This window comes from Octodon degus, unplaced genomic scaffold (genome assembly GCF_000260255.1).
Source record: "Octodon degus isolate 3935 unplaced genomic scaffold, OctDeg1.0 scaffold00074, whole genome shotgun sequence".
Taxonomy (NCBI): domain Eukaryota; kingdom Metazoa; phylum Chordata; class Mammalia; order Rodentia; family Octodontidae; genus Octodon; species Octodon degus.
In genome coordinates this window covers 6478906-6494438 of record NW_004524650.1, presented here as the reverse complement: position 1 = coordinate 6494438, position 15533 = coordinate 6478906, and the positions used below count along the sequence as shown (strand labels likewise).

At 44.3% G+C, this 15533-nt stretch overlaps 1 protein-coding gene across 1 annotated transcript in view; it reads right to left on the bottom strand.

The window, feature by feature from the left end:
- Abca4 (ATP binding cassette subfamily A member 4) overlaps positions 1-15533 on the bottom strand; it is a 136038-nt gene that overhangs the window by 93502 nt on the left and 27003 nt on the right. Inside the window, exon 6 of the mRNA XM_023720317.1 lies at positions 13532-13729. Coding sequence (XP_023576085.1) covers positions 13532-13729 — 198 coding nt within the window. The remainder of the gene's footprint in view (positions 1-13531; positions 13730-15533) is intronic.

Sequence of the window (15533 nt, the reverse complement as noted above, 5' to 3'; positions counted from 1 at the left end):
GGGCTGAGCTGGCCACACACACACACCACACTCTCTCTCTCTCTCTCTCTCTCTCTCTCTCTCTCTCTCTCTAATAAATAAATAAAATTTAAAAAAAAAGAAATAGATACAGTGAAGAATTATAAACAACTTCCTGGAAATTGATAATTATTCAATTTTAATAATTCAATTGAATAATTTAATATAGCCCAGGTAGGTCTGAATTTCTTACAGAGCAACTTAAGCTTCTTTTTTTTCCCTTAACATAAGCACTAGCTACCTGCATGAAGTACCATGGTAAAGCTTTCCTTGTAATCTGCCTTGCGTCTTTACTCAAGGGTAACCAGTAGTAAAGTTCTGATGTCCTGTAAAAAGTCTCCTAGGAATGAGGTCCAAGTTTTAAGACAGTTATTTTCAAAATAACATGTAGAAGCACCAAGCTTTTACCTATTATGTCTTTCCCCTGGCTGAAAAATCCATTGACTTCCACATTTTGATCACAGTTTGTAGTAAACTATAGCAGTTTTTGTGAGTAGACTTGAAGAGTACCCTATCAATCTCTAAAGCCCGAAACTGTGACAATTTATGTCTCCTGGTTCTAGAGGCTCTGGCAGGTTTAGCAACTGGGGGAGGCCCATTTCTTAGTCTACATCACTGCGCTTTGTGTGGTGAAACAGACAAGCTAAATTTGTGGGGTCTCCTTTATAAGGGCATTAAAGTCAGTCATGACCTAATCCTCTTCTAAAAGCTCCACCTTCTAATGCTGTCATCTTGAGGATTAGGATTTCAAAATGTGAATTTTGGGGTGACACATTCAGACCATAGCAGGCACTTCGCTTTTATTTACATCATCCTGTTACCTAAAAAACTAGTGACACAACGCGTAAGAAAGACCTCAAAAATAGAACAGTCATGTACCCATTCCTTGAACATTGCCTCCCACAGAATGACTGGGCTCCATCATTGTGATGGAGACTGATCTCTGTCCCCCAGTTTTGCTCATTGTAATTATCTCCACATCAACTACATTTTCCAGCTTCCATTATAGCAGGTAAGCAGAGAACACAACTCTAATCAATAAGATACCACAGAGTGGATTTCTGGAAATGATGTTTTAAGAGTGTCCTCTGCCTTTAGGCCATCTGCCTGGAACATGGACGGCCTGAGGAAGTAGAGCAGACAGCCGGAGATCTCCAGATGACAAGCTCTTTTAGGGACAGAGAGAGGAAATGAAAGGAGCCAGGGTTCTTAAGGAAACTTGCAGTCTGACTTACCACAGGACTCTGCCTTGGAAGGAAAACGAAACCCACTGTTTTTTAGCATTTTTGTTACACACATTTGTAATTTGTATGTGATACAGTTACATATTGGACAACTGTTGACAGTATCTGCTGTGGGCCATGTGCTGGGAATATAGCAGAGAACAAAACAAAGTCCTCCCTTCATGGAGTTTCTCTTCAAGAAGGTCATGATTTATCTTCAACCTTTCAATCACTGTTATCATGGATACATGCTTAAGATTCTCACACAGAACAAAATCTCTTTGGATTCCTCTGTAGCTACAATCTTCTTCCTCCACCTTTCTTCCCATATTCTTGGAAGCATAGTCCATAGTCAGTGACTTCACTTTCCCATCTTCCACCCTCACCATCCTACCAAGATGCTTTATGTAGAATCTGGAAGCCTCGGTTTCCTCTTGTTTTTTTAAAAAAGGTATTGAATAATTTTTGTTCTCCTCTCAGACTTTTTTAAAAATAATTTTATTGAGAAACAAAGAGCAATGAGACAGTTTCAAAACTGATTAGTAGGACAGTTTCAATAATTAATACCATTGCATATTGTTGTCTTCTTAGTGGTTATTCACAGTACAAGATGCAGATGTGATATACTGTCCACAAACACTATTAATATAAATCCTTTTATTCATTGAATTAAGATAAAGCAGCTATACATCTATCCTAACTATTTTGATTTTTTTTTTTTTTTTCAGAACCGGGAATTGAACTCAGGTGCTTGCGCTTGCCAGGGAAGCCCTTATTCCACTGAGCCATCTCCCCGGCCCCCTATCCTAACTATTTTGAATATACAGATACAAAATGGTCCTTCATATGTATCCCCTTTTTATGTTTAGTTTTGTCAGAGATGGGTATTCCATTGCCATTTAAATATTGTAGGTGTGTGAATTCCGCAAAATAATTCAATATGGTCCAGTAGTTTGTAATTGTAGTGGTTTATCGGTAGGACTGGAAATGTCAGTTGTTGACTTGAGCCTTTTACAGCTCAGCATATTAATATGGCTTTAATTTTTATACTTTGTTTTTATACTTTCCTGCTGGACGGTTAAGACCAAGATAAAGCAAGACCTATATAACAAGAAACGTAACTTTTGCATCTGACAAGGTCAGTCAAATCCCTTCAGGATTTACCCTGAAAATATAGCAGTTTGTAGATCCTTTGTCACTGGCAGCCATGTGGCTGAGTCACAGCCATTGCTTGACCAATTTGCTCTCTGTGAAAGCCTGTCTTCTCAGACTTTTTAGGAAGCATTTTCTCAGCATTTTATTATGTTCTTTTATTGACATCTGTGACACTGTTCTTTTTTTTTTTTTTTTTACTTTAATCAATTTATTTAACTGAAATGGACTTACATTTGTTTCTGAAGTGACTTCCATTTATTTTGATGCATCTTTTCCCCATGATGATTTACAGAATATTCAAGCCAATATAAATATTTTATAAATATTTGAATATTTGAGTGTACATCTACACCATATCTCAGCAATATCTTTCAGCAAGAAAAGCACTGAAGAGTAAAGACTAGACACAATTACTAGGTACAGTGAAAATCTGCTGCAAATATTTCTGAGGTAAGAAGGCACCACATACCTGTTCAACTAAGAAAGCCACCCTTATAACACAGGATGCTTTTATTTTTACATAGGACCTAAAACACTTAAGCTGCCAATTAGGAGCTGAATGGCAGAGCAACACCCCCAGTTTAAGCCATGAATTCATAGAGAACAGGTTCCAACAACTCGGGGTCCTTTCCACTGGTCCTCACAAAGTGTGCTTCTCTGGGAGGGGCAGGCTGGTGTTTCAGCTGAACCCAGGTACCTTTCTCTTTGGCTTCCTTCTTTTCTGGTCATTTTCCTTGACACGTTTCAGGAAGCTATCACAACTTTTTACGTGTTTAATATGCTCGATATGCACATTAATCCTCTTGGCAAGTATCTTGCCCTTAACTTGCTTGTTCACAACAATGCCAACAGCATGCTGGGTGACACTGTAGACTCTTCCTGTTTTGCCATGGTAACATTTGTGAGGCACTCCTTTTTGCACAGTACCCATTCCCTTGATGTCTGCAATATCACCTTTTTTGTAGATTCACATGTATGTGGCCAAAGGAACAACCCCATACTTTCTAAAAGGCCTGGAAAACATATACCAGGTCCCCCCCCCCTTTGCCCTTTGTGTTAGTCATTTTGGCAGATTACTGGAAGATGGCACTTCCAGCTGAAAGACTGTGACACTGTTCTTGCCTGCTTTGCTTTGTCCCTTCTCTGTCTTCTCCACTGAGCTTCTCCAGGAGTCTCTACCTTCCCTCTAAGAGCTGAGGTTCCCTGAGGGCCTGCAGCCCCTCTTCTCTCAATAGTCTTTTTCCCTTTGTCATCTAATCTGCTACTCTCTTTTATTCTTGACTTTCAAATGTGCACCTCCAACCTAGATATCTCCCCAAAGCTTCAGTTGTACATAACTGACTGTCTGCTGGACATCAGTCTGGACCCAACACATCTTACACTGCTCCTATCTCCCAATCAGCTTCTGTTCCCATGTGTCCCTTCAGCTGGTGGCAGGACTTTCTGCTTCGGAGTTATTATTAGTACTTCTCCATTTCTATTCCATTCTCAAAATGGCCAGCCTGGGGAATCTAGGAACTGGTGACAGATATGCGTGTGGAGGATATGAGCCCTCAGACTGAAGAAAAGATGGATAGCTATGGGTCACCTGGAAGACGGTGCTAGGAGGAAACTGTACTTGATGACAGAGTTTGAAGAAGCTGTGCAGAGAAAAATAACCCAATCCTAAGAGATGGAAGAAGGCGCAGGGGTCCAGAGGCAGAGAAGTGAAGGCACTGTCATGCTCCTATGCCAAAGAGGTTGGACTTCATGGACATCACGTACATCAGTCAGCTCCCAGAACTTTCAATTATTTCCTCCTCTTTTTGAGTTTGTTGTCTGCCTTTCTCACTTGATGTAAGCTAAAGATTACAATCCACAGCTGTGTTTTGTATAGATATCTTTTCCCCTGAAGGCTTTCTTTACTGGAGGGGAACACTCTGACCTCACCTATATCTCAATGTATTGGAAACAACCAATGTCTCCCTTCATAGCTGTGTCTCTACATATCCACATATAGAAACACATTTTTAGGCTCTTAATTTTGTCTGAAATTATTTGACTTTGAGTAACTCAATTAATGAATAAGCTGGTATGATTTCTCAGCATGAATAGTTAGGACTGGGTGTAAAATGGCAAAACCTAAACTATAAATTGGATGTTGAATTTCATACTTTATAAATATTAAATCTAACAATAAATTTAAAAGATACTATCTTCCTTCAATCTGCAATGTAATATTTATTCATTTTAATTTTAAAGTTTTTTCTTTGTATTTTGGAACCAAATTACTTCCCCTCCTAGTTTCAAACATTATTACATGGGTCTGTAAAGCCTGTGGCTCTCAGGAACAAGGCTTATGGCTTTGGGGTCTAATGGACAAAGCAGCCACCTACTCTGCCCTCTCTCATCCTCACTTGACTAGCTCCCAAGACCAACTCCTCCAGAGTCTCCCCTCCCTCTCCAGCAAGCCTTCTGCCCTTGCTCATCACCACCTTCTTCCCACTCTCTTTTCCTATCAAATAGGTGCCCTTGTAGTTTATTCTGTACACACTCATCTCCAGTCCACAAACATAATAGGTGCTCAATGCAAACATACTGTATTAACAAATCAGTGAAACACAATCCAGTAGAAAGAGATGGAGACTATTGCAATTTTAGGCTCCACGAGAGGTGACTCTGGCAGACTTACAGGGAGGGTGCAGTCAGGTCTGGGAGCAGGCAGGATGATATGTGAGCTCATGTTTGTGAGGAGACTTAAGATGGTGCATAGGAACAGAAGGAAGAGAGCCAGGAATTCTAGGTGGAGAAAGGAATGTGAAGATAGCAAGAGAATGAGACTAGAGAGATAGCCAGATAAGTACAAGTTCAGGAATTTGGGGGAGAGGGAAATGTGGGGCTTCGCTGGAGATGCATTCTTGTCTCTGGCTAACCCTTTGTTTTCTTTTTCATTCTTGCTTATAGTCTAACAATACTCATTAATGAAAGTCCAAGTATGTGTGCGGCACGCAAGCTGCGATTCCTTTTCTAGTTCTTTTCAGTGGAGATGGTAGGTAATGAAAGTCTTAGAGTCACATCCCCGAGATAACCACTCACACTGAGAACCAGGCCTGGCGCCCAGGGACCTTCCGACTATATCTCTTCTCCAGTTATCTGACTGACGGGTGCAATAAATTATACAGTAACCTTCCCAGGGCTTTCTTCTTTTCATCCCCTCCCACATTATTCAAATCACAGGAATTGTTCCTGTCAAAAGAACCAGAGGGGGTGTAAATTTATTTGAATGGGAAATGTGGAAAAATTTCTGGGAATAAAGGTCATGTACAAAAAATGGCAACTATCATTACACACACGCACACCACAGTGTCCTATACCAACAGTTTTCTTAATTTCTCAACAAATAATACTTCTAGGGCTGGCGAGATGGCTCAGTGGTCTAAAGCACCTACTTGGAACAAGCTTGGCAAAGCACAAGGACCATGGTTCAATCCCCCAGTTCCACATGCCAGCCAGCCGTGCCCCCTGGTGGGCTGAGCTGGCCACACACACACACACACACACACACACACAATAAATAAATGTAAAAAAATATAAAAAAACAAAAAACAAATAATACTTCTAGTACTGCCAACCCCAGGTCAAAGTGATTAGATCTGCCAAGAATATACAATTAGAGATATAAAAGGACTATGTCTATACTAATTGTGGTTGGATCAAGGAATGTTGATCCTTGATTCTATGTTTAAGAGATTGATACAAGACCCTTGCAGGTGATAAGAAAATCTTGGTCCCAAGAGGCTTTTGTTTGAGCTGTGAGGGATAAAAAATATGTCTTCATGGGCTTCTGTAATATTTTATGCTTAGGCAGGACACAGCACAGCAGCTTCTGAAAAAATCTCGTTAGTATTTGTTGCTGCTTTGAATCCAGTGAGTTAACCAAACAGATACTGTTCTGCTTGTGTATGAAAAGAATATCCTATGAATAGACATCGTTCATTTGCTTACTTTTTGTGATTCTTCAAAGAAGACAATTGGAAACTCTTAATTGCTAAATAGAAGATATACCTAGTGCAAGGGTAATTAGATAGCATTAAGTTAAAAACATCTTCACATGGATGGCATGAGCTCTAAAAGTTTCTAGAGCAAATGATGGGTGGCTTCCCTGAAAGCACTGAGAGCTGAAGACCAGAAGAATGGGTGGACAGACAGCTTCAGTCCTGGGAAGACTGCTGGGCTCAGTCCTAGCGGCTGCTACAGGAAGCCCAGATTCATCCGGGAGGGAAGTTGTTGCTGGGCAACTGGGAGACTGCGGATTTGAAGCATGTTTGTTGCAACCTGACAGTTGTTAAGCATCAGATGAAAAGAGAGGAAGCCACTTCAGTGGTGAGGGGGTGACCAGGAGGGCGGCCCTGAGTGCTAGGAAATGCGTCATGAGCAGAGAATTCAGACTCGGGCACTGGGAGGGGTGGGGGCACATGCCAAACTCTATCTATCAGCAGAGGTCACAGAGACATGCTGTCTCCTGGCACTGGCAGGAACAGCGTTCGAACCAGAGGGTGGGCTCTGGGGTACATGAACAGACAAGCTAGGAAAAATCTCTTTAGCTCAATAGAAATAGAAATAGGTCTTTTTCTCTTTGTGGTGACTTCTATCATGGTATCTGTGGTTGATGTAGGCAAAACTGAGCTTAGAATCCAGAAGCAGTCAAAGGTCACTCAGTGAGACAGACCTCCCCTTTGTCTGAGGAATTTGTGGAAGGAGCAGCGGGCACAGTGCACCTTGGATGTGTTCTTGCTTTGCTAAGAGCGAAATATGCTTGGTTTTAAAGCCCATTTCCATATCTTCCTTAATGCAAATTTCACCACAGTCTATTGAGATATGTATGTAACACAGTTCTTTTTTTAAAATTTTATTTATTTATTTATGTGTGTGTGTGTGTGTGTGTGTGTGTGGCCAGCTCAGCCCACCAGGGGAGGGGGCTGGCTGGCATGTGGTGCTGGAGGATTGAACCGCGGTCCCTGTGCTTTGCTAAGCTTGTTTGTTCTAAGTAGGTGCTTTAGACCACTGAGCCATCTCACCAGCCCCTAACACAGTTCTTATTGTGGCAACTTTTCAGATAGGAAGAATGGGATCCCCCTTTAATTGGCAAGTTAGTACCAACCCAGAGCCTGCAGGTGCTGTGTGCCCTGAGTTTAGGGAGGTGCTGACGACTTCATACAGGGAATTATGAAGGGATTGTGGCCACACTGAGGCCTTCTAGGAAAGGACACCTATTAACAGCAGGTAGGAAACAAATTTTATTGCAAGGGCTCTTAACCTGGGCTCTGGCTTCAGCAGCTCTGTGAGCTCTGCTTAGGTCCCTGGGATCAGATTCTCCAGGTGATTCTAATCTGTGAAAAGGACATGGGCTATGGTTCTGTAAAGAAGTGCCAAGAGCCAAAATCTTTCTTAAAAATAATTTTCGTGGGAGAGAACCTGATGCCTAACATATCAGTGCACTCATAGACAGTCTTCTAAATAAAATCCAGGAAACCATCATCCTGCACAGCAGCCTTCCAAAGGCCTCTCTCTAGTCTAAGTCACTTTAGCTTTAACCTCCTAGTAATTCTTTCTCTTTAAATCTATAACATCACCAAGTCCTAGTCGATCACATTCAGACCCAGGAGGTTGACGCAAATGCCGGCACATGGAAACTAGTACTCTAGCATAGTCTACGCTAAAGTGCCTCTTTTCCACTTTTATTTTTTCTTTATTGAAATTCATGCATGAGAAAATTTTGACTGCATAGAAAAAATGTTGTAGATGCAGATAGAAATAAATACTAATTCTGTAAATCAAATATAGCTGTCCCTTAATAATTTTCAGAAAATCTATTTTCTGGTTTAATTTCCTTTCTTCCCAAAGAGCTTGCTGAACCCTAGTGATGCGGGCACTCAAGCTGCCCTCCTTTTTCTTCTCCTCTCAAGATCTCTCATGCGAGCAGAATGACAGGCCAAAGATTTAGAAACTGGAAGAGAGGAAATTATGAAATTAAGTCATTAGTGGGGCCTCCCTGTAAAATGCTAGTCATGGGGACTTTCCCAGAGACTTTTGATGCACCAATATCCATCCAAAAAGTGATCTGCAGACTTGAAATTTAACAAATTCCAGCAATGACCCTGCAGAGCTCTCACCGGGCAATGGGCAGTCGGTCCCAGTTTATTCCTAATGATTCAGGAATTCATGGAGCAGAGCCAACAATAAAGCAGCACAGTGATAGGAATATGTAGTCAGGACCCCCAAGACCAGGTCCTTTTCTGGAACTCATTGTTCAGCCAGCCCATAGTCATAGGAACACGGGTACAATGAAGTCAGAAAAGTAAAAACCACAGCAGAATAGTGCTTGTAGGAATGGAATGAAAGCTGAATCATGCCACAGTGGGAGCTGTTGCAAGGGGAAAACTGTGAGCCAGAAGGCCAGATTTCCTCTATCAACAGCCACTGAGAAGGGGGCAGGGAGGGAAACTCAGATTTCCCAGCAGTATGGCAGGTCTTGGCACCGCCTCAGTCCCCCTGCTGAACTTCCACAAATAAACATTCAAAGCAGAAGGGACAGATTTGCTTCTCAGCAAGATTTCAAAGCTGTGCACTAGAATTAAAGAGAAAACAGGAAGGATCACAGGGGAAGGAGGAGGCGGGGAAGAGGAGGGGCACGCAAGCCTAGAGCCAAATCAGATGGGAAAGCTCCCAACCCCTCACCTGAAACTGATGAAACTGATGCACCACTTTTCTTTAACGAGGCACGAACATTGCAGGTAGTGCTGGCAGTAATGATACCCTGGGCCCAGCTCCTACCTTCTGGGCTTCAAGCTGGGGGCGTAAGCCTGAAAAGGCCCTAGGCGGAGGAGACAAGTTCCTTCAAGCTATCTCAGCAGAGGTGAAACCAAGAGGGGCTGAATCTTCTTGGAAAAATTTGGTCACCTGCTTTATCTGTTGTGGAGCACACCTAGCTCTCAAGTCAGCTGTGTGTGTGTGTGTGTGTGTGTGTGTGCGCGCGCGCACATGAGCAGGTGCAGCCATGTTGGAGGGCATGGTGGGTGTGCCTGAGTGTACCTGCATGAATGGCCGGGGGAACCAGGCCATGTGTCCTGCGTTTGGCTTTGAGGATGACAACACTCACTTCGGACCTCAAAGGGATAGAGGAAAAACACAGCTGGTTAGTAGAAGCTAACCCCCTTCTGGTTCTCTATGCTCCACAGGTTTTCTGGTCCCAGGGGTCGCGCCCCCAAGCCACCCACACCCCGGCTCCTCACATAGTGCAGGAAGGTGCTGTCACAGTGGTTTACTGAGATTTCCTCCTCTTTCTTTGTTAGTGAGAACTGACTTGACATTTAATAAAATCGTATTTATACGCAGACTACGTGCACACAGAAACAGCCCAGAGCAAAGGACCAGCCCTCCCGCTGGGTGCAGCATGGCTGGGCGCCAACCAGCTGCAATAACAGCCTGGCCAGGCGGGCGGGCTGTGCTGCTCTGCACCAGCTTTGAGCCTCTCCAGGCTGGCCTCTGGCCCATTTTCCTAAAAACACAAGAAGGATGGGTACAGCAGTAATAAAAATAAAATCTCATTATAATGCCTGTAATTTCTTTTAAGTCATGTATCAGTATTTTATTTATTTATTTATTTATTTATTTTGCGGAACCGGGGATTGAACTCAGGCCCTTGCGCTTGCCAGGGAAGCGCTTATTCCACTGAGCCATCTCCCCGGCCCCCCAGTATTTTAGAAAAGATGTGTAGCAGCTCTATTCATTTGCCTAATGGAAGAGCGCATTCCAAGGGCACCAGAGAACTAGATGGGTCTGTGTGTTTTGGTCAGATCTTTCTCCAAAGAGGGGAAGCTAGGATAAGAGGCTGGTGAGTAGGGGCAGTCCTGGAGGCCACCAAAGCCACTGTCACCCTGGGGTCCTTTTCTAGGCAAAATCTGGGTCCACTTAGGCTCTGTGGCTCTGTGGCTTGTTAAGGTCACAGGAGAGGAGGAGCATTGCCTCAGCACTGTCTTAGAGGTGATTAGATGAGGGCTTTGAAGCCTTCAAGGCATTTGAGATACAATGGTTTCTCTGGTCTACAGAAGCTGGAACTGGGGGCTGGTGAGATGGCTCAGTGGTCTAAAGCACCTACTTAGAACAAGCTTAGCAAAGCACAGGGACCGCGGTTCAGTCCCCCAGCACCACACGCCAGCCACCCCGCCCCCTGGTGGGCTGAGCTGGCCACACACATACACACACACACACACACACACATACACACACACACACTTTTAAATATTTAAATTTAAAAAAAGAAGCTGGAACTGTAAATCAAACTCCTACATTCCAGGCCATTGATTCTGAACTCTGGCTGGACTTTGGAATTATCTGGGAAGCTCTAAAGAAATAGTGAAGTACAGGTTATACCCTATTCCAACTGACTCAGAATCTCAGAGGATGGTGGCTGCTTATGTACCATTTTTAAAGTTCTGTGGGTGATTTCCTCCTCTTTCTTTGTTAAGAAACAGCCTAGAAAAGACTGTTCTGCAGAACAGGTGTTCCTGGTGTTGGTCTTTCTCAGCTTTACTGCTGTGAACTGGCTTGTTCCCTGGTCTCTGACCTTACTGTGGAGCCTTGGCCCCAGCATAGGACCTAACCTTAGCAGGTGCTGCTGCAGGCATGAGCACATGGACACATGCACAGTGGTGGTGAGCCAGCACCCAGTACCTCGCTGAGATCAGAAAGGGAACCTAGCCAAGTAAGCCCCTGGTTTCGGAGCTGAGTACTTGCCAGGGCAGCATGTAAGGGCAGAAAGAAAGCCTTTCTGGTCTTTCTTGTCTGCAAAGTAAGCAAATAAATCCAATGGCCTGAAGTTGGAGTCAGCAACAGTTCAAATTTTCAGTGTGCTATTGAGAGGCAGTGGAGCCTTCAAGAAAGAGAGCTTAGTGGGAGGTCTTCAGAGCATTAGGGACATGCTTTGAAGGGAATCATGGGCACCCAGCCCCTTCCTTTCCCTCTTGTTTGCTTACTAGCCATATAATGATTTGCCTTGGCCCCAAAACCTACAAGACCAACTGAGTATGAACTATGGGGCCAACTGAGTACAAACTGGAACTTCAAAAACTATGAACCAAAAGAACCCTTTTTCCTCACCTATTGTTCATCTCAGGTGTTCAGTAGAGGAATCCCAGGCAGCGAACACACTGTCACTACTGCAAAGCTGTGCTGCAGTGTTCCCCGTCCTGCTACCCCCCAGGACTCTCCTCAGAATTGACAGTAAGGACCCAGGAGAAAAATTTAACAATACCAGGCAGTGGCCAAGGTACATCGAGAAAAGAAGCATGACTCTATTCCCTTTTTTTTTTTTTTTTTTTTTTTTTTTTTTTTTTTTGGAAAGGGTGGAGAGGGTGTTCAGGGTCTCACTACTAGATCAGACCCGTAGTGATCCACCTGTTTACAGCCTCCCAAGAGCTGGGATTATAGGGCATGTGCCACCATGCCCAGTCTCAATTGCCATCTCAGTGTGCCCCAGGGGGCAAGGCCAGCATGTCTGCCCAGGGATTGAACCCCCTGGCCACTGTGCCTCCTCTTCTGAGCTATTTGGCCAGCCCTCTATTCCCTTCTTAATGACAAGAAGAGGGCTAAGTTATTGTGGCTAGGCTGCGTAGGCATGGCCCACATAGAGAAAACGGATCTCTTTCTTTCTGCCCTAGAGGAGCAGGGAGTCCCAGCAGCTCTGTGACCCAGCACTGTGCTCTTGGCTATACGGAGTATGGCTGCCCAGAATAAGGCATCTTTGTCATCTTATTCTTCTGTTTAACTCTGAAACAAACCGAGGAATGTGTCCTTTGGGCTCCTTTTAAAACTTTGGACAGAAATGTTTAGACCACACGCCGTTTTAGTCTCTGCAGCGTGGGAAGTCTGAAGTCCTTTTCTGGGGCCCTAGATTCTCAGCAGTGGTGGCACCCCAGGTCTTGACCCTTTTACCCACTTGGAGGGGCCCACCCGGATGATCTGGGAAGCTTGGAGAGCAACTTCCAAGGGAAAGTCACAGTTTGAAAGGAATTCTGGCAGAAACTGTGGGGTCTTGTTTTGTTTTGTTTCATTTTTAAAAGCCTTAAAGACAAGCTGACAATGGGTTTTCTGGGATTTGAGAGAATACCGTAGCAGTAGAAAAAATATGCATTCCCTAAATCAGTTGCTAGTGGTTGACATTCCTTCCAATACTGTTCCAAAAATTAAAATGTAGACAAAAGAAAAAACAATTTGATGCTAGAAATGATGTATACAAGATGTCACCTTCTCCAAAGGTCTGAGTGCTGCTCAAAGTGTGGTCAAGGTGACCGCTAGCAGAGTCTTTTAAGGTAATAGGAATTCTCCTGCACCAGGTTTGGGGGAGGGACGTAGGATTTGCATCTTGTACCAGCCTCTGTGGTGATTTTCATGCACCTTGCAGTTTGACAATCTTGGTGCTATACCTCCTTTATGTGATTCCTCTCGCAAAGGAAAAGATACCAGCACCTGTAAGAATTTGGTCTGATGTGCAGTTCTAGAACAAATTGAGCTAGATCTAGGATTTTCAAACCTTTGAAGAGAGCACGTTATCATTTTTTTTTTTTTTTTCTTCTTTCAGAACCAGGGATAGAACTCAGACCCTTGCACTTGCCAGGGAAGCGCTTATTCCACTGAGCCATCTCCCCGGCCCCTCAAACCTTTGAGACTGAAATTTTCTTTTCTTTTTCTTTTTTTTCTTCTTTAGAAGCAGTAACTTTTGAGGTCAAGACCAGACTCAGAGAAAAAAGCATGAAATCTTCACTTAGTACAAAATTTATTACACACATTTATATATAGTTTTGTTTTTCTACCACTCTTAGAAAGTATTATACTTATTGTTTTGATGAATAATAGGGCCAGGAAAGTTTTATATCTTGCTTACAACCACTAACTAAGGACATGACAGGGCAATAGTCAAGCCAGGCCTCCTTCTTCCCTGACTAGCACTGCTAGAGCTGTGGAGAGCACTCACCCCTCATTTGGAGTGAACACACACCTGCCACAAATGCATAACTGATGACAATTCTAATCTGGACTCCTGGATCCCTGCCCCAAGAGTCCCTTTCAAGGGGAGAGCACCGAGACCCTTTCCTTACCACATGGAAGAGCTTGAAGAAGTCCACATTGGCATACAGAGTGTCTTCTATCCACTGTAGGGTGCCCTGGGAGAGGGAACATAGGGCATCACGCACAATATTCGCCCCACGTCGCTGGTTGAAAATGATGAAACGTTCTAAAAGAGCCTCACTGCAGGCAATGTCCTTCAGCGCCAGGTCTGGGACTCCATGAGCAAACTGTAGGGAGGAAAAGGCACACTTGAACCCTCCTTGTGTTCCAGAAAATCTGTATCCCCCTCACCCACAGGACCTATAAGTACAGCACATTCCATGGTGAAGGGAATTAAGGGGGGGGAAGGAGATTAAGCGTGCTAATTAGCTGATTTCATGATAAGATCCTTTTGAGTTAACTGGGTGGGCCCAGTGTAATCATGAGAATCCTTGCAATGTGGAAGAAGGAGGCAGAAAAAACAGAATTAGAGTAATGGGATGAGGGGAAGGCTTGATGGGCCCTTGTGGGCCATGCAGGCGGATGGAGATCGCTAGGTAAAGATCACTGGACAGTCTTTCTAGAAGCTGGAAAAGTCAAGAAGACAGACTTCCCTTTAACTACCCCAGTAAGGGGCAGCTACTGGAACCTTGACTTTCAGACTTCTGACCTCCAGAATCTCAATATAACAAATCCATGTTCTTTCAAGCCACTAAGTTTGTGGTAACTTGTTATGGCAGCACTAGGAAACTCTAACGCCTCCCACTCCTCACTGTGTCAGGGAGCCTTTTCAGTTTGAAGGATTGCCTTCTTTACACATGATGCTGTGGTGCAGGCAAGACCTCCTTGCAGCTGAGGTGGAATGATGACGGGAACACGCTTGAAGTGATGACAAATGGCCAACCTCTGCCCTCTGTTCTTTTTTTTTTTTTTTGTGGAACTGGGGATTGAACTCAGTCCCTTGTGTTTGCCAGGGAAGCACTTATTCCACTGAGCCATCTCCCCGGCCCCTGCCCTCTGTTCTTGCCAAATTCAGCACATAAAAATACCAGTGGTCTGGTTAAATGTGAACTTCAGATATATAATAAGCGATTTTCTAATACAAGTGTTTCCCAAGGAGGGTCTAAATCTGACATAATTATGCTAAAAATTGTCACTTAATGTGGAGGACCACCTGAGCAGCTCTCCTTGAAAGAAGAGCGATTGTCTCCATTTTGGCTGAGCCTGACCCTATTTCCTTGTATTGTTATGTAGAGAGCTGGCTAGGACTTCTGTTTATCCTTCAGTTGGCCTTAAGCAATGTCTATTGGTCTAGCTGAGGTGCTGGTGATAGTCTTTGAAGGTGGGGTGCGTGTTTCCCTGATAACCTACACCTGCCGCTCTTTAATGTGAGCGGGGTTGAGACAGGACGGTAGAGCTAATGCTCCGCGGCGCCAGCTGGGATCGAGCCTCGAGGGACAGAGGCTATGACTTCCTGGGACTTGAAAGGCTACACCAAAGCGGAAGCACCAGACTTACCAAAATGTTAGATACTGGACCAGGGGCCTGCGGGATCCTGAACAGACCCAGAGCGCAGGCGGGCGAGTGAGTGAGACAACCTGGGGCCTGGCGGGCTCCTGACAGACCCAGAGTGCAGGCCTGGCGATTGAGTGAGCCGACCCAGGCCGCGGGATCCTGAACAGACCCAGAGCGCAGGCCCGGCGAGTGAGTGAGACGACCTGAGGCCTTCCGGATCCTGAACAGATCCAGAGTGCAGGCCGGTGAGTGAGTGAGACGACCCAGGCTGCAGGCCCAGCAGGGAACCCTTCAGCAGAACTCCCTGCAAAGAGGCTAGAGGCAAGACCCACCCAGCCGATTCAGGAGCAGAACATCTTCCCAGAGAAACACAAAGGGTTCAACTCTAATGTCTGTGGCAGAAAGAAGTGGAGCACACAGCCAGAATCAAACAACATCCACCTGGAGGAATCAGAACTTCATAGATCTGGACCTGGTGCTAAGGTAATAACTCTATCTAAGCTCTACACCAAAGGTCAGAAGACAGTGGTATACAAA